At 36.1% G+C, this 22559-nt stretch overlaps 2 protein-coding genes across 4 annotated transcripts; both read left to right on the top strand.

The window, feature by feature from the left end:
* Window positions 1-3754: 3754 nt before the first annotated feature.
* LOC102626341 (bifunctional riboflavin biosynthesis protein RIBA 1, chloroplastic) lies at window positions 3755-9865 on the top strand. 3 transcript variants are annotated; one of them, XM_006466209.4, is made up of 8 exons: window positions 3756-3941; window positions 4124-4433; window positions 4509-4730; window positions 5467-5789; window positions 6832-6961; window positions 7888-8184; window positions 8768-9063; window positions 9284-9865. In XM_006466209.4, the coding sequence occupies exons 1-7, from the start codon at window positions 3886-3888 to the stop codon at window positions 9035-9037; spliced, it is 1608 nt and encodes a 535-aa protein (XP_006466272.2). In that variant the 5' UTR covers window positions 3756-3885; the 3' UTR covers window positions 9038-9063; window positions 9284-9865. The 3 variants fall into 3 exon arrangements, with proteins under 3 accessions (XP_015389043.2, XP_006466272.2, XP_006466271.2); XM_015533557.3 differs by lacking the exon at window positions 9284-9865 and having other exon boundaries at window positions 3755-3941; window positions 8707-8920; XM_006466208.4 differs by lacking the exon at window positions 9284-9865 and having other exon boundaries at window positions 8768-9278.
* Window positions 9866-15130: 5265 nt separating this feature from the next.
* LOC102610569 (ATP-dependent RNA helicase DEAH11, chloroplastic-like) lies at window positions 15131-22336 on the top strand. Its single transcript, XM_006495124.3, has 3 exons — window positions 15131-16167; window positions 16313-19439; window positions 20915-22336. The coding sequence occupies exons 1-3, from the start codon at window positions 15316-15318 to the stop codon at window positions 22126-22128; spliced, it is 5193 nt and encodes a 1730-aa protein (XP_006495187.2). The 5' UTR covers window positions 15131-15315; the 3' UTR covers window positions 22129-22336.
* Window positions 22337-22559: the final 223 nt, after the last annotated feature.

Genomic DNA, 22559 nt, shown 5'->3' with positions numbered 1-22559 from the left:
TTGTAAAGACTTTCTCGTTCTTCTCCAACAATTGCATTAAAAAGTACAATTAATAAATTATAGAACCAAAGGTTTGGTTGCAGAAAGTTTCAAGGGTTTGCCTATTAGCTGAACTGGTTTTCATATTTGATTAGTGGTTTGATTATGGACATAATTAATTTATCAAAATATCTACTGAATTCACAGGAGATGCTGCGGAATGTGTCAAACTTGTCTTGTCAATACATGAGACAACCAGACGTTAAATATTTTTAGCCAAACAGGAGACCAAGGTTCATGAATAAAAACTTAAAAAGGTGTCTTCAGAGTTTCGTGGCGACTCTATACTTACTAGAACTTCAATGACAAAATCTAATTCGTTTAAAGAGCTCTAGAAACTGATGCCCAGTTAGGCCTTTGGCTATCCTAGCTGCAGGTCCGGTGTTGCTAAAAGATGAAGGGTTATGTACAACAAATAACAAAATCTATTTCATCAACTACATATAATCGAACTTAGCGAAATCCACCATATAATTTTGCACCGAGGGGATTTATGCTTCTCTTTCATGGCAAGAGTAGTCATCCTGAAAAACTCTTCATTAGGTCTCACCCATTATTTAATAATCTTTTGGCCGATAGCTTCAACCGTGCGATTAGTTGACTCCCTAATTTCTGTAGCAGTAGTATCTGCTGCTTCTCTGATTGCCTCCGCTATCTCTTCGAACCCTGCATCATCCTCTCCATTCTCATTGTTGAATCGACTGCGTTCTGTCAACAGGTAGTAACATCCAACTAGATGCATGACATGAGTCCAGTGGGCAGCAACAGCAGCCAACTGCTTCTTTCTGGAAGTGTCTCTCTCGGCTGAGTTTAGGTGAGCCATTACTGTTACTGGAAATTACGAATGAAATTAGGATTGTCTTGCTGTTTACCCAGCAACTGAAAATAATAAACCCCAAAATGCCACTTAACAGGACTAATTATTTAGTCGAAGCCAACTAAGAGAAAACCTCAAATTTTTTTCTGCCTCCACAAGAGAAAACGTTTACTATTATACATTTAAAGACCTTTCACCGGCTTTCTTTAACCAAACTAACAAACGGAAAAAAAAAAAAAAGATCCGCAATTGGATGCAATTATTTGGCTACAATACAGCAAGAGTTAGATGGCTGCGTAAAAATAAAATTGAGAATCTTATGGAGGCTTCTAAAAAGCTGCAGTAAATTAATAGAATATAAAGAAAAATCACTACTAGTTAACTTTCTCTTTTAATTTTTTCCCTCATGTTTTCTCTCTTTAATACAGAGAGAGAGAGAGAAACAAAAAATACTTACCAAGACAGATAGTCTGGACTCAATTTTAAAAACTTATAATGTCTTAACAACTTAACATAAGAACAGAGTAAGAGAAAATGAGAAAAACTGTTTAATTTGAATGGGAGATCAATGTTAAGTGTTGATAATGTTAAGAATTCTTAAAACTGAAAGACTTTTATGGGTTATTGTTGCTAATAATATGACATCCTAAACTTTTAGTCATACAAATTTGGAAATCAGCAAAGAAAGATAAACTGCTTTAAGTTAAAAAAATAGAAAAAAGAGAGAGAGAGAGAGTTGAGCATAATACATATAAAATATCATGTTATTAAAAACTCTGGTCAAAAACAGGGTATGTGAACATTAATGCAGCAACAAGGCTGGAGTACACTTGCAGAAGGTCAAGTGAGAGACCTTCGGAACAACGTCACAGGAAAAGAAACTAGAATACTCTGGAAGATCAACAACCTAGCACTTCTAAAGTCCACTAACCTGTTTCTACAGAAGTACCCATCATTAAAATTACAAGAATTAATTTTTCTTGCTTAAGCTATCATGTCAGCCTGTATAAAGGCAGATAATCAGAAAATTACACAAGCACATAATGACCCAAACTAGATGTGTTGAAGCCCCTAAAAAGAAACAGATATCAGAGGTAGTAAACTACACTTCACAGAGAGTCACTATGCCAAGATTTATTGGCATTTTTGTCTTTTGAAGGAAGTAAAGGAATCACAGCAAACGATCCAGAATTTTAAGCATAATAAGATAAATCTAAAAGAATACATAAAAATTTTCAAACAAATAATGTGAAAGCACTTTGTAGCTGCAGTGATTTATATTTACAGTAACTATTTTGAATTCACATCAGATGCTTGTTTTTTAGAATTTATTATCCTGTTTAAGATACATATAACATAAACCAATCCCCTCCTCTTCCTTGGTGTGAGCAGTACCCCAAGAAGGTTACCGTTTGCACCAACTAGCAGCCACATATAAGGGTTTTACCCTCAGACATGAAAAGTACCATTAACCACCAATTAAACAAAGAACATCAGAGAAGAAAGTAATAGCCAAAAATATCCAAGACCTTTAGTCCTAAATTCACTTCATTAGCCACTAACTGTCTAAGAATAACAGTCCGGATTTAGTTGCTAAGATAACAGTCCAGATTTGATTGAGAGTGGCCTTAACAGCATGCTTTTGGCAAAATCGAACTTGAGTATAATCAGCTAAGTCTTAATGTACTTACTCATTTTAATTTGTCCCTCATTTCACCACAACTTGTCTCCTAGAATCTTTTACAATCTAAGTTTTAATGTTTACAAGTCTATGACCCCAAATGTTGTTCCTACGGGAAAACAGTCTCAAGCTCCTAACATTCAACATTTCCATATGAGGTAGCTTGAATTCGAAGCTCACACACACATGCTTCCTCTCAGAAGCTTATGACTTTTACCATTGGACGAAATAGTAACTTCTCCACCTTGGAAGATCAATTAACAGACAGATATATGACATTGTATAAAAATATGCTGAATATTTGTGAGAGGAAATCACTATACGGCAACAGTTCTTATGGTGGTGCACTTTTGCTTCTAGATTAAAACTGAGGCGTTGTGGTCTAAGAAACTATCCAAAAAATAGTCATCATCAAATCCAAAGAAACAAATAAGAAATACAGTAATTTAATTTTCATATTCAGGTGCGCCAAACACACACTAAGTACAGTTTGACATATAAGCTTACTAGTATAGAAGGAAAACATTGGCTAATATACTGATGACAACAGATCCCTGAAAGGTTCCATAGAAAGCTCTGATTGCACGGTCTAATCTAAAAGCAAGAGGAAGCCAGATCTCATTGCACATACAGACCAGATGTTTGAGAATATGACGGCATATTGAAACCACTATCTCAATATTTCATAAACCTAACATGTAACCAAGACTATCCGAACTAAATTTATGAATTGTATGCCTCAAAACCAGCCAATCAATTAGCATTCATATGCTAAATATTTTATATCACGGCAATACTGTGGTGCAAATCACATTGCTTTTGTCAAATATTAACTGCAAATACATTATACATAAACTGAATCCAATTTTGATTTTGATTTAAAGTCAGCTTGTGGAAGTAGAAGATGACTGACTGACCTTAGTCTCCGGTGCTGAACGAGTTTGTCGATTTTATTGGAGGAGGGAAAATGGACAAAATGAAGCTGTGAAAATGCGGCCAATAAAACGACAGCGTTATTTAAAAGCAATGAAAAATTGAAAATGCATTGTGTCGCAGACGCGGGAAGCCAACGTCGGGTTGAGGACGTGATTGACAAAGAAAAATAGTCAAGAAGAAAGAAATTCATGCAGTAAAATAAGGCCACGTCAGCCACCAAGCAAATAAGGCCACGTCAGCCACGTCAGCGAAATATTACAAGTATCTACAACCGTCCCAAATGATCCTTACCCTCGAATGAATTTGGTTAGTGGCGGTGGTGGCTGGCGATGGAGCTAAAGGCTAACGCACCCGATTAACTGAAAAGTGGAACCTTTTGCATTTCATCCTTCAAATTAGACATCTTCAAACAATGTCTACAAGCAACCTCTATTGCTCTTCAATGGCTCTGTTAGTAAGAGAGCCACAGTAAGCTTCCTTTTCTTCTTCTTCTTCTTCTTTCTTCGAATTTGGGTTACTGAGAGAAACTTTACTAAATTCAAATCATAGAATTGTAGATTATGTGTGATGTCATTTATTTTTGAAAATATGTGTTCAAATTTCAAATATTGATAAGGCTAATTGTTTCCTTGTCTTTGTAAAATTTATAGAGGGGGCAGTTGTTTGCATTTTGTGAAGCCATTTTCAGCAGATGGATGCTTGAGTATTAGAAATGTTGGTAGAATTAAAACTGCTGCGTTGGTTTCTGGAGAAGGGGACGTTATCTCCTATCCAAATAACAATAAAAAATCTACTGCTATTGAGACTCAGTCTGATACAATAGGTTTTGGAACTCTCGGTGCCGAAATAACACCGAAAACTAGTGATTTCTTTCCTAATGATGATGAATTTGACCTTGATCGTCCTACCGAAGGATTTGCTTCCATCTCAGAGGCCATTGAAGATATTCGTCAAGGCAAAGTAAGTGGTCTGATAGTGATTTCAAAATATTATTGCTTAAAGATAATGTGATACTAATTGCAGATTGATTTGCAGTTAGTTATTGTTGTGGATGATGAGGATAGGGAAAATGAGGGAGATCTGATAATGGCAGCGTCCTTGGTCACACCTGAAGCTATGGCATTTATAGTCAGGCATGGTACTGGGATTGTGTGTGTTAGCATGAAAGGTGAAGACTTAGAGAGGTTAGAACTTCCCTTGATGGTGAATCACAAGGATAATGAGGAAAAGCTTTGTACCGCATTCACTGTGTCGGTGGTATGTAGTTTCCTTTTATTATGTTTTAAAACTATTGAGGTGTTTTTATATGTAGAAACTTGTTGGTCGTACCGAGTACGAAAATTGGGAATGCTAAAATAGGTTAATCATGAAATTTTTGGAAGACAACAACTCTAGAGTTTCAATTGTAGACTGCATCTTCTTAATTAAGCATTTTTATTACATAGTATTCCCGTTCTTCATCCTTCTGTTTTGTTTACTGTTTCTTTTAAGGGACATGAATTTTTCAACCTCATTTTTCTTTTATCAATTTGTGATGTTCTGATGGTTTGTCAACTTCAAGGTCTTAGAAATGGGTTCTGAAACTTGCTTCCTGATTTTGTTGAAAGAGGTGAAGTTTACTTTGGCATCTATATTAATTTGTATTGAATTTCTTTTCAATTATTTCAGCATTTATTGATTTCCAAGTTGATCTAATCTGATTTTGACGTAAGTCTTAGCACTTGTGGTGCTAGTGCATGTATATTACCTGAAGTCTTTTACAAAATCTTTTTTGTATCCACCTGAAACTATTCGTCTAGAGGGATTGAAGTTACCAAATCCTCCCCACCCCCTCCCCCCCCACCCCCCTCTTGTTCATTGATGATGATGGCGATTATTTTCTTCCTCTCCACGAAACTGTTTGGATTTGTAAGTTTATAATTCTCTTATGTAGTATGATCTTGGTAGTACGAATACTTTTTCTCTGGGTCTGACTTTATTTGGCTTTCTGTAGGATGCAAAATACGGTACAACAACTGGAGTCTCAGCTAATGATAGGGCAAAGACTGTATTGGCTCTTGCATGTAGAGATTCAAAACCTGAAGATTTCAATCGCCCAGGTCATATTTTTCCCCTGAAGTACAGAGAGGGAGGAGTTTTGAAGAGAGCCGGACACACAGAAGCTTCTGTTGATCTTGCTGTCTTGGCTGGGCTAGAACCTGTTGCAGTTTTGTGTGAGATTGTTGATGATGATGGTTCCATGGCTAGATTACCTAAGCTTCGCCATTTTGCACAGACAGAAAACTTGAAAATTATATCCATTGCTGATTTAATCAGGTATTCAGTAAATGACCAAGATTTTCCTTTCTGTTACTAATTTTGAAGTAAGCTGCAGAGACTTAAATTGCATCATCCTAACAAACTATTGTGAATGTTTTCGTATGTTCAAAGCTTAAGTTTGTGAACTATGCCATTAACAAGTAAACTTAGGTGGAAATATCTAAACAGTTACTAGTAGCCATGCTATGGTGCATATTTCCCAGTTACATGTTGTATGACTAGCTTAATATTCTCCACTACATGATAAAAATAGTTTTGGTATACGGAGGAAAAGTACTTTTAGTTTAATCTGCATGATATAAATCCAATTATGTCAAGCCTATCTTGAATCCTTGGTCCAACTCTTATACCTTGCCTGTTCTGTGAGCTCTCTTTTCCTTCTTCTTATCTTTCACCTGTTAGGGAATTTCTTTTGTTGGGCCTAATTGTGAAAAGAGGTCTAGGGAGTCCACGCTGAATACCTCTTGGTTTAATATAGTTTATAGCTTAAGCCTTTGAGTTATTAGGGAATTTGACATCTATTTTGATTTAATTTGTTTCACATATGCTCTTTCATCTAATAGCTTAAGCATTTAGATTGGCTTATTACTCATGGTTTTTAAGCATGTCCATGTAGTCCTATTTTGAAGATTCCACCTTGCCTTGCTGCCAGACACCTAATGTTCGGTCCATTTTCTTTTAGGCTGGCTTGTGAGTGGGATGTTAAGAAGCACGTATTTTATAAATCTTGGATTTCGTACAGCGTCACATACTTCTCAACTCTCTTATAAATACTTAGTCCATTAAAGCATACTTTCCTTTGAGATAATTGAAATTTCTGTCATGTAGTTTGTTCACAAGCGAAGTGTTGCAACCGTTCTCTACCTTGTTGTCCCTCTTCTTTCTTTAGCTGATCAATTGATTTATTCTGGTTTGCAATTTTTTTTTTTCACATGTTCTTGCCCACGGATAGTTGCTCTGCATACTGTTCTATTGTCTCTGCATTTTGAACCTATGAAATATTTCTCATTTTGAAGTTATTTATAAATTGTATTGGCAGATATAGGAGGAAAAGAGATAGATTAGTAGAGCTGGCAGCTGCTGCACCGATACCTACAATGTGGGGTCCATTTAAAGCTCACTGTTATAGGTCCTTACTAGATGGAATCGAGCATATTGCAATGGTTAAAGTATGCATCCATCTGAATTATCAAGCGCTTCTGGTGAAATTCTCTTATTTTTGCATCGAAGAACACTAATGTCAAAGTTCTTATTCTGAAGACAAGCATTCAAGGCCATCTTTGCCATTTCTGTAGTAGTTACTTACACTTAGTATTTACAATGCATTCTCAGTGCATTCATAATCACTACTAATTATCACTGAACAAAATAAGACTAATGTAAAGATCTATCACGATTGAATTTTTGCAAGTTTGACTCTTTGTTTCTTTGGTGAACGTCTAACTTCCTTGACTTCCCATAGCCATGAGGATATAGCTTCATGCACTTTTTGGAGATTCGGACACCCTTTGTTGAATGTTCCCGTTAAACTTACGTTTTCTAATGCTGTCTTGATATTCAAAGACAGGAAAATGGAAGTTAGATCCACTGTTGACCATCATTTGTATATGCATTGAAATCCCTTCTCACTGACATGGAGAAAAATCAATGCTACCACTGCACATTGTGGTTACTGAGTGGGATACATTTTATATTCTTTCTGTCAATCTTGAAGTGGTCACGTCTATATCCGATTAAGAGATCAAATTTAAGATAGTTTCACTGAAGCTATTTACAATGGAACTATTCTACATCTATGTTCCAAGATGGCCACTGAATATCTACGCTCCAGCTTGAGGGGAATGTCAATCCAAATAGGCAATCCTATGTATCATTAGTTTAGCTTAGTAACTATCGTTGACTATTAGTTTTTACTTATTTATTTATTGTTTCTTATTCTAGTCCTTTATAATTTATACCTTAATTAATAATAGCTGTACACCAATCATTTTCACTGTTCTTTCGCACTTGATTATGATATTTTCTCTCTGTTTGCTTCGTGAATTTGTGAGGCAGTCTTTCTTATGACTAATAGTGACAGCTATAATACATGCAGGGTGAGATTGGTGATGGACAGGATATTCTCGTGAGGGTGCATTCTGAGTGCCTCACTGGTGACATATTTGGGTCAGCAAGATGTGACTGTGGAAACCAACTAGCATTGGCAATGAAACAAATTGAAGCAGCCGGTCGGGGAGTATTGGTCTATCTCCGTGGACATGAAGGTAGAGGAATTGGTTTGGGCCACAAGCTCCGCGCTTACAACCTACAGGATGATGGACGTGATACAGTTGAAGCAAATGAAGAATTAGGATTGCCTGTTGATTCTCGGGAGTATGGTATTGGTGCACAGGTATATATCTCCTTACAAGTTATGAATCTTTTTTTAATGTCATTGCTTCCATGCTGTCTATTCATAGCCCCGTATTGCATCACATCATAAACAATATTGGGCAGGCTCAAGCTGCCTTTGGTTGAAGAATGTAGCTTTTACTTTTGCCAATTCTAAAATTACAAAACTAACATTAATTTTTTAGATTGAATTCATTGGTGGTTATTATTTCTGGAGGAGTTGCTTTTGCTTTTACAGTTTTAAGATGGTTAATTTGATCATAGTATAACCTTTTTTTTTTTTGGGACAAAGATATGACATTAGAGCTTCTTTTATTGCTATAGCTGAAACTTTTTTAAAACAGTTAATAAGAATCCAGGTAGTTGAGATTTTTCCTTTTTCCCTTCCAACCCCTGTTTTCTGAAATTAGAGGATATTTTTGTTAAGTTGTTTCTTGTGCTATTTTATTTTGTTGTATTTTAATTTATTTTTTCACATATGTTTGTATCTGTCCTCGTATACACCCCCGCCCATAACAAAAAGCACCTTTGTGGCAACAAATACATCGACTGAGTAGCTGAAAGTATGACCTGTTCTAATGTAGCTACTACGAGATCTGGGTGTTCGGACGATGAAGTTAATGACAAACAATCCTTCAAAATATGTTGGACTCAAAGGTTATGGTCTAGCAATTGCGGGCAGGATCCCATTATTGACACCAATAACCATGGAGAATAAGCGATATTTGGAGACTAAACGTGCGAAAATGGGGCATGTATATGGTTTGAATTCCGGTAGTCATGGTAATGGCATTATCAGTGACGATGGTAATTCAAGCATCGATGGATCATCTGGTGGTGTATCAGAGACATAAGCAGTTCCTTCTCAATAGCAAGTGATGTAAGTGGATAAAATTGTCGGATCTGTGTATTTTTTGCTAAAATCTGCATCATATACTCTTTTTGCTTGTGAATTTGTAAATACTTTCGGAAATAAGATATTTTTCCCCTTTAGAGAAGAGACTTTGGTTTCTTCCTAAAATTGAATGGTTGTATTCAGATTGAGCCGTTTGAATTATATTGCGATGACATATTAATGAAATTCTTTTCATGTTATATAGATGTTGTAAGAGTTTAATGGGGCGCTGGCGTCTTCACAAGTCTTTTGGGAAGAAATTGCACAGTCGGTTATTAGCTCAGAATCATTTCAGTCCATATATTTCTGCCCTAGTCTACGAGATTTTTGATGTCGATGGCATGGCCATTAGTTGATACAAATGAACTCTACAAATTCTCATGTAGTGAGGTGCAAGTAATGAAAGAATGAAAATAAAAAATAAAAGTATATTAATGATTTTAAATGTAAAAGTATATATGTAGTTTGTATAGTTTTAATATTTTAAAGTTGCGGGGTAGGTAGGTTGGAAATTGCAGTAATAATAGAGGATGTTTGAAGTCTACAGCTTGAAGTTGAAACCATTTGAGGAGAAGAGGATAATAAAATATAAAACCGTAGAGAACAATTGCCTGTGCATTTAAAGTTAGAATTAAATTTTATGGACTCATTTTTCTCTTCGCTTTGTGAGATTGAAGCAAGACGGGAAATCGCTAACCCAGTTGCTTCAGCCTCAATTGAACTGATTGTGTCACTTTTCTCTTTACTTTTCTCTGGCAAGAATAAGAAATATTTCCTTTTGCTTTCATGATTGCGGTGCACTCAATTTTCGGATTCTGCAGAGGAAAAAAAGGTCCCTGTGGGTCATTCAAGCCATATTAACATGGGCTTGGCTACCGTACAGATTTATGTAAGATATGGCCATGCTAAATGGAGTAGCTGGAGGCAGGCTCATGTGGGCCAGTATCCCATTTTGTGAGGGCTACCTTATAAGTTCTCGCATCTTATGATCACCGTAAATTCAAGGAAACCACTGAAAATGTACGAGTAGGTGATTTTATAATTCAAAGCATAATTTTTCAATTTGAAGTATAAAATCTTATACTTTTATTTATTATCTTTTATTTCAAGTTGTAAACGTTATGTCTACGGTAGTTAAAATTTCATACTTCCTTGGTCAATATTGTCTTTACAATGCAGAAAATTGGTGTTTAATGCAGGTCTAAAGATGTAAATTTCGTTGTGATCATAAACTAGTGAAAAATTAGTCGACGCTAAAATGATGGATTCCGTAATACACACACTCATACATATATAAAATTTTATTGAGTGAAGAAATTATAATTGTGAAGGGAGACCCAATTTCATTTTCTTGGGATCTCCATATAACAAATTATAAAATTCATCGCCTTTTATACATAGCTTGTTGAGTTGTTTCATAATTGTGAGTGCCGACACTTGAGTTAAAATAGCAATAAAGGATTGAATTTTGTGTTCAATGGGTAAAATTTTTCATCCAATGCAAAAAGTTTATAAAAAATTAAAAAAAAAGTTATTCTAAGATTAAAATAAAAAAGATAACTGTCATCTTTAAATTAAAATAAAATTTTGCTCCACTCACTTTTTTTGATAAATTGGTCATTTTCATTTTCTCATTCACTCTTACAAACGGGTACAAACAAACATAACTATGGTAAATAATTGGTCTCCCAAAAAAAGTCAATCCCTTCATATGGAATAAGACGGTAAGTCATGGAAACATAGAAAGTATAATAGCATCCAATGCACAACAAGTAGGCCATTTTAACTCAAAATTTTTTAACTTTTTTTTTTCCCAAATCTTTAAATAAATGAAATAAAAATGGTATTCACGAACCCAACGTAAAACTCAGTTATGTCAAGTTTTGTTTATATTTTCAGTAAATTTTATTTTATTTGTTATTTATTTATTTAGTTAGTTCTAGTGAGCATCATCATCAAAATGTAATTTGACAGTGGAACTTGAGTGATGACTCGTGTAGGACAGTAGGATGGACCCTCCATCCGTACGGTACAACAGAATGCCGCTCTCGAGTCTCGAGAAGCCCAGGGGGGATTCGTCATCCGTTGTCGCTTTTTCATAAGTCATGCTTACGAGATTGAGGTGACTGTTATTGTATGTGGACCAGCTTCACACGTGTCGCTTCTTCAATTCGTTCGGTAAAGATAAAGATCGTTTTCCCGATTAACTTTCTCTTTATCTTTTATGATTTTGTCCCATAATTAATTAATTATTTCCTTCTCGAGAAAGATGTACATGGAATCGTAGAGAGTAGTGTCATAGAGCTTGAGACGAATCATTTGAGACAACACTCAAAAGTTATAAATATGCCACATATAAAGTCTAAACAACAAAATACTTGATCATATTATCATATAAAGTCTTGATCATATTATCATATAAAGTCTCTCACCCTCTACTGAAAAAATGAGTGGGGCTCAAGAAGTGAGATTCTCAATTTCTTTTCAATTTAGTAAAGTAAATATTAAAGTAGAAAGAATCCGCACTCTTCACTATCACTCCAGAAAATAAACACAGCAATACTTACAACTAGAAATCAGGTGTGATTAACCTAAAATCAATACAGAATTTAAACCCACGAGTATTAATGAACGAGAAAATGTACTCCGATCGGATCCACCCCACCCAATTTTCAACGATAAAAAAGGACTAGAATGTGGAATCAATTCTCACAACCTTTTGTCGAGAGAGTGGGTTTTCTACACCTGGGAGTTAAAGCCATGCCGTGAGCGGCATGTGATAATGCTTCGACATTACGTCGTAAGAAATTGGAATTTGGAGTAGAACACAGCTTTCTTTTCAGCCCGCTGTCAATGATGTTGGTGGAGACTGGACAATGACAATATTTACGTAAAAGATGTAAATGGCAATGGGAACTGGGAAAGGATCAGCTCAGTCACTCATGCTGGCATGCTCCCACGTTTATATATTGAAACTAAGAAACACTGGCGAACTGTCATCTCCATCCGCGCAATTAATTAACTTTAAAATTTTCATTTTCCTATATGCCAATTCGGTGGAAGTTTTGGATGTTTATTATTTTTCATAATCATTAGAATTTGATACATAAATAACTCTTTAACCTCATTGATTGCATCCTGATAAGCCCTTGTTATTTTTTACAGATCTTATGTCATTTATCTTTTAATGTTAGTATATAATTATGATTTAATTATTTTTTTTTAATTTATTAATCACTAATCACATTAATAAAATTTAATCAGAACAAGATCAAATCATAATCACTTTAACAAAAAGAGAAAAAGAAAATAAAGATTAAGACAATATTGGGAGAAGGAACTGCTGTAATGAGAAGAAAGTGCATTTGATTTTACAATTCCACTCAAAAACTTGACCACCAAGTAAACGCTTTTGTTGAAAATGTCTCATAATTTACAACCCCGTTCCCACGCGGGAAGTTACTACTCACAGCTAAACAATTCAAGTGCATTATTTATCCCAAAATGAATCATTTTTCATGGTAAATTACTTTATTTTTTAAACACATCACGAAAATATGGGGGTTAAAAAGAAAACAATTATAGACATAGGTGATAATATTTGCATTCAAAAAGATTCTTTAAAGGCTCTTATTTTAATAAATTATTTTATTATAAAATTCTCATCATATGAATTATTAATAAGAACTCTGCTTTTAATATAAAATAATTACTTTTTATACTTATACAGCACGCCTACTATTCAATATATAATTTTCTTGCCATAATTAAACCCTAAAAATTTTATTTCTGATCTCATAAACAATATTTATTTAAACAACGAACAAATCGATATTTGTAATATATTTTTACTTTTTGATTTTCAAAGGAAAAAAAAAAAGGATTCTTTTGTAGTCCTTCTTCTGCTTTAACACGGCGTCAGCTATCAAATCAATTGTATGTGGTGGCGATACATAAGACAAAAGTTAATAAAATAAGTAATATGCCTCAAGTCAAGTCAATAGAGCAGCGGGGAGGGGACGAGGGCAGTATAATAAATTGAGCGTGCCCCTCTTTACTCCTCGGTGCCTACCTAACCGGTGATTCGCGAAGTTCATTTTTCTCCCCAAAAATTATAAAATCGGGAAGCTCTATTGGCCCGCCACGTGTGACGCAACACTCGAGGAACGAGCGAATTAGGAAAAAAAAAATGAAAGAAAAGGTTAGCTACGTTGCTACAGTGGTATGGTATCACAATTTTTCTTCTTTTGTGATCCATCCGTTGGATCCAACGCGAGAATTGCAAGAGTAAAGGCAACGGCAGGATGTGTTTGCTTTGGTTATTAACATTGCAATTCCTTTAGTTTCCTAAAAGTCAGAAAAAAAATATAACTATTATTATTTGACTCTCTCACCCCCATCAAGAATTATCCTCCTGTTTCCTTCTCACGCACGCAACCCGTGAGTAATTTTTAGATTTTCATTTTTCTTTTCTTTTATCTTAGTTGTTTATCTTATTTATTTTAGTAAATATTTTTATTTATTGGCTAAGTTATCAAATAATATGAATAAGGAAGATGTAGGGAATTTTGAGAGGATTTTTAGTATTGATATCGGGTAATTATAATGCATGATTCAGCTGCACATCCATAAGAGTCACAACTCTTTAAATAAAAAATAAACCCTATGATTACTTCCTAAGTTCAGAAAGATAAATTCCTTAATTTATTCCGCAAATACATCAATATTTCATAATTCTTCAATTATTGCTATCATTTCCATATCTACTTCTATAATTAATTGTCCATAATATTAAAAAAGTACATAACATTAAAGTAAAACAGAAAAATGAAGAGGAGTTATTGTTGTCTCTATTTTATTTCTCTAGTTTTATTATGGGAACATAACGGAGTCGGGTATTGGCAAACTTATTTTTTCCTTACCGTTTTATGTATATTTGATAAAATTTGTAAAGAATTTAACAATGATATAATTCATGTAAAGATTTTGTATAACTTTGTCAATTTGATTTTTATGAACCAAAATGAGAACTGAAAACTATCTTTTTTTTTTTTGGGTATAAGGGATAGAAACAAATAAAATAAAGTTCGTTTGATTAGTCAAAACCTAAAAGAGTTATTCGATATTTAGTTAAACTTCTTTTATATTAGGCCAAAAATATGTGGTTTAAGATTTAATAATGATAATACAATGTGAGATTGGTAAGTTGTTTTAGTGTTTGCATGTATTCAATGAAATTCAAATAAAAGTAGTTAAATCTTAATGAATTTTTAACATGATTTTCTTTCTAACGCTAATGATTGAAACTTCGTGATTTACGATGGTTGAATCAGGATTCTTGCATGGTCTAATATTTTCCAAAAAAAAAAAAATTCACTAAGCAATTGATAGTTAATGAATTAAAAGAATAAAGACAATTATATCCTAATTATATACTAACACTAAGAGACAAGTGTCACAAGATCTTTAAAATATTAGGATAACTCATATTCAGTTGAGATATAGAAATGATTAGAAAGTATGAAAAGAGAGCTAAAAGTTGAATTTTCATTCTCTATAATCAATAAAAATAAGAAATGTTTATGGCTATTGGCAAAAATTGATAAGTAAACTAATTGTTTGTATCAAAAATCGATCAAATGAGTTTATTATCTTTGAGAGGCCATCATCCAATAACTATAATAAAATCGATTTAAAAATAAAAGATCAAGCACAATCAATTTTAGATTGAATCTAATTGTTTGATTTGTTATGAATTCCTCTCTTCTTATTGTTTATGAAAATTCAAAAATATAAAAATTATCTATGAAATTCTATAAAAAAGAAAGAAAGAGAAGAAGAAACCAGATTAAAGAAAAAAAAGAAGAAGCGTGGAGGGAAAAAAGATAACCAAAATTAATATTAAACCATGAAAAATAAAGGAGAGAAAATAATAAATAATTTTTAAATTAGGACTCACATGTGAAAATTTAAAAATTTGTAACTTTTATTATTTTTAGAAAATAAGAAGGATTATTATTGTGTGGTAGAGCATAATTGTGGTACGGTACCACCGTCGCCAGATGGTAAAAAAAAATGGAAAGAAAAAGAAAAGCCCTCTCCGTTTCTACTTCCCTCTCTCCGTCGACAGTTGAATCATCAACTTCTCGAATTCTTCTCCAAAAATTCTTATCTTTCTTTCACTGTGATAGTACTTGATCTAGGGTTTTAATTTTCGAAAAATTCGGTCCCTATGCCATGAAGAAATCGTTTCGTCACAGTCCGGCGCGAAAGTCGCTGCCAAATTGGACACACTACCACCAGCACAACAGACCCAAAATCCCGCCGAACCAAAAACGCCACTCCCCTTCCGCCACGTCACCACCCCTCCCCTGCCCCAACTTCATAATCCAACTCCGTTCCTCCACGCCAGCTATTTCCGGACAGGAACTCAAAGCCTTACTCAGCAAACTCAGCTTGTCTTGCGAACACGTCGCCGTTTCCCCCTCCGGACCTTTAATCGCCTCCCTTTATTTTAACCAATGGGTGGACACTCTCAACGCCATGGTCGGTCTGTGGGAGTCCCGGCTGAATGGGGCCCACTGCTTGAATTTGAAACTGATTCCCCACGTGGTTGTCCCTTCGGACGCGGACGAGCTTGAAGAGAGGCTGAGGAATTTATTTGTCGATCATGTGAAGGGTTTGATGGAAGGCGAGTTGGTCAACAAGTGGCTGAAGATGAAGGACGATAAATGCGACGAAATTGCCAATGTTTCGAACAGGTTGGGAAGTAGGAATAGTTATGCTGTTTTCTGCGAGTTGAATGAGAGGAAGAAGGGGTTGTTTAAAGAGAGGGAGATGATTATGAGACGAGTGAGGGAGTTTAAGAATGGTATGCACTGTGTTTTGAAGTATCTCGATGATCCTCAGAATGTTGCGAAAAAGGAGTCCTATGATGCCAATGTCGATGTGTTTAGATTTGAAGACTGCCAGCGCTTTGATTGGTCCAGGATACAGGCCTTCATTGTCAGAGAGTGTAAGAGGCTTGAGGATGGCTTGCCTATCTACATGTACCGCCAAGATATTTTGAGGAGAATTTATGGGGAACAGGTATTTTTAATTGGTGTTTATTTTAGAATTGTCAGATGGTTAATTGTCAGTTATTATTATTATGATTATGATTATTTATTTATTTATTTATTTATTTTTTATATGTGTATAATGTGATGCTGTTAAATTTGGCATATGCATATAGATATTGGTATTGATTGGAGAGACTGGTTGTGGAAAGAGTACGCAATTGGTTCAGTTTCTTGCTGATTCAGGAATTGCTGCGGAGCAATCGATTGTATGTACTCAGCCTCGGAAGATTGCTGCAATCTCTTTGGCACAGAGGGTCAGAGAAGAAAGTAGAGGGTGTTACGAAGATGATTCAGTCATATGTTATCCCTCATTTTCTTCTGCTCAGCACTTTGATTCCAAGGTAATATATATGACAGACCATTGTTTACTGCAGCATTTCATGAATGATAGGGATTTGTCTCGGATTTCATGCATCATTGTTGACGAGGCTCATGAAAGAAGCTTGAACACTGATCTTCTCTTGGCATTGGTTAAAGATTTACTTTGTAGGAGGTTTGATTTAAGGCTTGTGATAATGTCAGCTACAGCAGATGCACACCAGCTCTCCAAATACTTTTATGACTGTGGAATCTCTCATGTGGTGGGAAGGAACTTTCCGGTGGATGTCAGATATGTTCCTTGTGCCACTGCAGGAACTTCTGCTGTGGCTTCGTATGTTTCTGATGTTGTAAGGATGGTGGGGGAGGTTCACACAACTGAGAAAGAAGGAACAATTCTTGCTTTCTTAACTTCTAAGATGGAAGTAGAATGGGCTTGTGAGAAGTTTGATGCTCCTTCTGCAGTTGCATTGCCTTTCCACGGACAGCTTTCATTTGATGAGCAATTTTGTGTTTTCAAAAGCTACCCTGGGAGAAGAAAAGTTATATTTGCCACAAATGTGGCTGAGACTTCGCTTACAATTCCTGGGGTCAAGTTTGTGATTGATTCTGGCATGGTCAAAGAGAGTTACTTTGAACCTGGCACTGGTATGAATGTTCTCAGAGTTTGCCGTGTTAGTCAGAGTTCTGCTAATCAACGAGCTGGACGTGCCGGGAGAACAGAACCTGGAAGATGTTATAGACTTTATAGCAAAAGCGATTTTGAAACCAGGCCTCTCAATCAGGAGCCTGAGATACACAGAGTTCATCTTGGTATTGCAGTTTTGAGGATACTTGCCTTGGGAATCAGGGACGTGCAGGGATTTGATTTTGTTGATGCTCCTAGTGCAAAAGCCATTGAGATGGCCATTAGGAATCTTGTTCAATTAGGAGCCATTAAGCTGAACAATGGTGTATTTGAATTAACTGAGGAAGGTAAATTCTTGGTTAAATTGGGTATCGAGCCTCGTCTTGGTAAATTGATTCTCAGTTGCTTTCGTCGTCGATTGGGAAGAGAGGGCCTTGTTCTTGCTGCTGTAATGGCAAATGCTAGTAGCATATTTTGCAGAGTTGGCAGTGATGACGAGAAAATAAAAGCTGATTGCCTTAAGGTACAATTTTGCCATCGCAATGGTGACCTCTTTACACTGCTCTCTGTGTACAAGGAATGGGATTCTCTTCCTCGAGAGGAGAGAAATAAATGGTGTTGGGAAAACAGCGTAAATGCCAAATCCTTGCGAAGATGTCAAGATACAATCAAGGAGTTGGAAACTTGCCTCGAAAGGGAACTTGCTATTATTATTCCAAGTTACTGGCTCTGGAATCCGCATAAATACACTGAATATGATAAATGGTTGAAGGAGATCATACTCTGTGCCCTTGCTGAAAATGTAGCTATGTTCTCTGGGTATGATCAGCTTGGTTATGAAGTGGCAACGACTGGGCAACATGTTCAGCTTCATCCTTCATGTTCATTGTTAATATTTGGTCAGAAACCAACTTGGGTCGTTTTTGGTGAACTTCTATCTGTAAATAATCAATATCTGGTCTGCGTTACGGCCTTTGACTTTGATAGTTTGTCAACTCTTTGTCCTTCTCCCTTGTTTGATGTGTCCATGATGGAAAGACAGAAGTTGCACGTAAGGGTGATAACAGGTTTTGGAAGTATCCTCCTAAAGAAGTTCTGTGGGAAGTCAAACAGCAATGTTCTTTCTCTTGTATCACGTCTTCGGAGTACCTTTATGGATGAAAGAATTGGTATTGAGGTCAATGTTGATCAGAATCAGATTCTTTTATTTGCTTCTTCACAGGACATCGAAGAGGTTCTTGGTCTTGTAAGTGATGTTCTGGAGTACGAAAAAAAATGGTTGCATAATGAATGCATAGAGAAATGCTTATATCAAGGAGCTGGTGTGTCACCATCCGTCGCACTGTTTGGAGCTGGTGCTGAGATCAAGCATTTAGAGCTGGAAAGGAGATTTTTGACTGTTGATGTCTATCATTCAAATGCAAATATCTTGGATGATAAGGAGCTTTTGATGTTTCTTGAGAAAAATGCCTCTGGTAGTATTTGTTCTATCCACAAGTTTGCAGTTGGGCAAGACAGTGATGAAAAGGACAAGTGGGGCAGGGTAACATTTCTTACACCTGATACTGCTGGAAAAGCTACTGAGCTAAATGGAGTTGAATATAATGGTTCTCTGCTGAAGGTAGTTCCTTCACGGGCAACTCTTGGAGGTGACAATAAAATGTATACTTTCCCTGCAGTTAAAGCAAAAGTTTATTGGCCTCGTAGGCTTAGTAAGGGGTTTGCAGTTGTAAAGTGTGATGCAACCGATGTTGAATTTCTGGTTAAGGATTTTTTTGACCTGGCAATAGGAGGAAGGTATGTTCGGTGCGAAATTGGTAGAAGGTCAATGGATGCTGTGGTGATAAGTGGACTGGATAAAGAGCTTTCTGAAGATGAAATTTTAGGGGAATTGAGGAAAGTTACTACGAGGAGAATTCGTGATCTTTTCCTGGTAAGAGGAGATGCTGTAGAATGTCCACAATTTGATGCTTTTGAAGAAGCACTCCTGAGAGAGATATCTCGCTTTATGCCAAAGAGGAATTCCCATGCTAATTGTTGCCGAGTCCAAGTTTTCCCACCTGAACCCAAGGATGCTTTCATGAAGGCTTTTATCACCTTTGATGGAAGATTACACTTGGAGGCAGCAAAAGCTTTGGAACAATTGGAAGGGAAAGTATTGCCTGGATGTGGACCATGGCAGAAAATGAAGTGCCAGCAGTTGTTTCACAGCTCTTTATCTTGTCCTGCTTCTGTCTATTCTGTGATCAAGGAGGAACTGAATTCTTTACTTGCAACACTCAACCGTGTGAATGGTACATTTAGCAATTCCTTCTCTTTCACTCTCTATTTGTATTTATCAATTTATTTATTTATATTCATGTTTTGCATTCATGTATAAGAGGTTCAGTTTTTTCCTCAGCTGCCCTTTTATTTTACTCCGAGGATTGATGAAGTGATGAGTTGGTACAAATTACTAACCGAAAATAGAAATTGAAACTGACATTATTTTTGCTGCCAACTTTTTTCCTTTTCTCTTTTCTTCTTCTTATTATTATTTTTTTTTTATCTTTTTCTGTACTCAACAACTTGACCCATGTACATAGGTACACAGTGTTAACTTTTAAGCTAACTCTTTCGCTTAAAGTTTGAAAGACAGAATGAAATCATCAGGATGTATAGCATGGTTTGTCTAGACTGATCCTGATTATACTATATGTTTTCTTTTTTTCTTGCATTTGATGGACCAACATTGTGTTGATATTATGATTCAGGTACTTCAAAATTGGATAAAAGATGATTGGTGAGATTGTGAGAATGTGATTGACTGGGTTTTTAGCTCCTAACATACTTACAGTACATTTAGTTAATCTGCAGTAATGGTATTTCTTTGTGTGGATATGTTTTTAATCCAGTGAGATATTACAATTTTTGTATTTTCTTCTCTAGAAAATCTTTTGCAATGAATTGGAACTATTCATGTGTGAATCGCAGATTGCATGTTCAGTAAATCGACCTTGAAAATTTTAATTATTAAGCCTAACAACAATGTGCGCTATCTGAATTAATAAGGTAAATGATTTAGTTTGTTCTCATGCGTTCCAATTTTTATGGCGGAGTATAGCTGCTAACCTCCTACATAGAAATTACATGAGAGGCTTGTGAGATGTTGTTATGGACTTGGGGAATTTTTAGTGGTGATCTCTTCTGGAAAATGCCTGAAAGGCTTAGATCATTTTTTAAGTAGAGTGTGGTCATTTGGTGCTTCGACAGCAAAGGGATTCAATTGCAGTTTGGTGATTTGATAATTCCACATTGCCTATGGGGACTTGGTTTTGAGTTAATTCCCCGAGACCAATCTTACCCATGTTGGTTGATTATTGTTCAATTTGCTGCCAAGAGAGTCGATGAAACTTATCCACAATTCTTTCAAAATTGAGTGATAAATTTGTGTGTCAGAAATTCTGGGAAATGTATGCTGTTGGCTTCTACATTTGTTTAGCCCTTGTATCAAGTAGTAGCAAGGCTCATTTTAATAAATTGCTCATGTATGATTTATTTTTGCTCATCTTTGCTATTCTTTTTCCATTTCAATCTTTAGGTTAGAATTTTTATCTGAAGCTAATATTTTGGGTAATTCTAAAAAGTGGCATGCTTGTTAAAAAAAAATCCTGTTGTTTTAAGTCCCATCATTTTGATTTGGCTGCATTTAATCAGCATGACATATTGACATTCTTCTAATATTTCTGAAATCATCAAGGACTGACAGCTTGAATTGTTTCATTTTCAGGTGCTGAATGCGTGGTGGAAAGGAATTATAATGGTTCTTATCGAGTGAGAATATCATCCAATGCTACTAAAACTGTGGCAGACCTGAGAAGACCTGTGGAAGAACTTATGAGAGGGAGGACTGTAAACCACGCCAGCCTAACTCCAACAATTTTACAGCATTTGTTCACAAGAGATGGCATCAATCTGAGGAAGTCACTACAGCAAGAAACGAGAACTTTCATTCTCTTTGATAGGCATACTCTTAGTGTAAAGATCTTTGGTGCTCTGGATAATATTGCCGAGGCCCAGCAGAAATTGATTCAATCTCTTCTGACCTACCATGAAAGCAAGCAACTGGAAATCCATCTCCGAGGTGGAGTTCTGCCTCCTGACCTGATGAAAGAAGTTGTTAGAAGGTTTGGGCCAGACCTTCAAGGTCTGAAAGAGAAGGTACCTGGGGCTGAGTTTTCACTTAACACTCGACGCCATGTCATTTCTGTTCATGGAGACAGAGAGTTGAAGCAAAAAGTGGAAGAGATAATTAATGAAATTGCCCAGACGAGTGATGGCTCAGCTGAGAGACTCCATAGTGAGGCTTCTTGCCCTATTTGCTTGTGCGAACTTGAAGAGAGTTATACACTTGAAGGCTGTACGCATTTGTTTTGTCGGTCGTGCCTGGTGGAGCAGTGTGAGTCTGCAATAAAAAACATGGATAGTTTCCCAATACGGTGTGCTCACAGCGGTTGTAAAGCTCTTATTTTGCTGACAGATTTGAGGTCTCTATTGTCTAATGAGAAGTTTGAGGAACTCTTTAGGGCTTCCCTGGGGGCGTATGTGGCATCCAGTGGGGGCACCTACAGATTTTGTCCATCGCCGGATTGCCCTTCAGTTTATAGAGTTGCAGAACCTGGGACAGCCGGCGAGCCATTCTTTTGTGGAGCTTGTTATGCTGAGACTTGTACAATGTGCCACTTGGAGCACCATCCTTACCTGTCATGTGAAAAGTATAGAGAGTTCAAGGAGGATCCAGATTCATCCCTGAAGGAGTGGTGCAAAGGAAAAGAACATGTCAAGACCTGCCCAATTTGTGGATATACAATTGAGAAAATAGAAGGGTGTAACCATATCGAGTGTAGGTGTGGGAGGCACATTTGCTGGGTCTGTTTAGATATCTTTAATAGCGCGAATGACTGCTATGGGCATTTGAGGTCCAAACACATGTCCTTTATATGATGAATTGTATAACTGGCTTGTCTACAGGCAGGCTTTTCAGTCAAGTTATCCTTGTAAATAAAGACTAATTTTAATTCGTAGGTGTGTGTATACACGCTTGTATGGTATGATGGGGTGAGAGGTAGGTAGGGATGGACATATTTGGTTTAGTTTCCAATGTCTTAGGAAAGAAAAGGCAATGTGAATGTCGTGCTTCTTCATTCCGGCATATGAGACGCCAGTCACAACTCCCCAACTTGCGGGCAAATTAGGGTAATAGCGGTTGATAGATACGAACTGAGTTGGATTAGAGTTCAGATCATTGGTTCACTTTCGGTCTGTGTTATAAACTTGTCTGTACAACTTTAGCTGTATATATATATATACACAAACACACATACATACGCGCGCGCCATTATCATATTATACGTAAACCGAAGATTATACAGTTA

The sequence above is a fragment of the Citrus sinensis genome, chromosome 7 (genome assembly GCF_022201045.2).
Source record: "Citrus sinensis cultivar Valencia sweet orange chromosome 7, DVS_A1.0, whole genome shotgun sequence".
In the NCBI taxonomy this organism is placed as follows: domain Eukaryota; kingdom Viridiplantae; phylum Streptophyta; class Magnoliopsida; order Sapindales; family Rutaceae; genus Citrus; species Citrus sinensis.
Note: the sequence above shows the minus strand (reverse complement) of the source record. Positions and strands in the feature narration are given on the sequence as shown.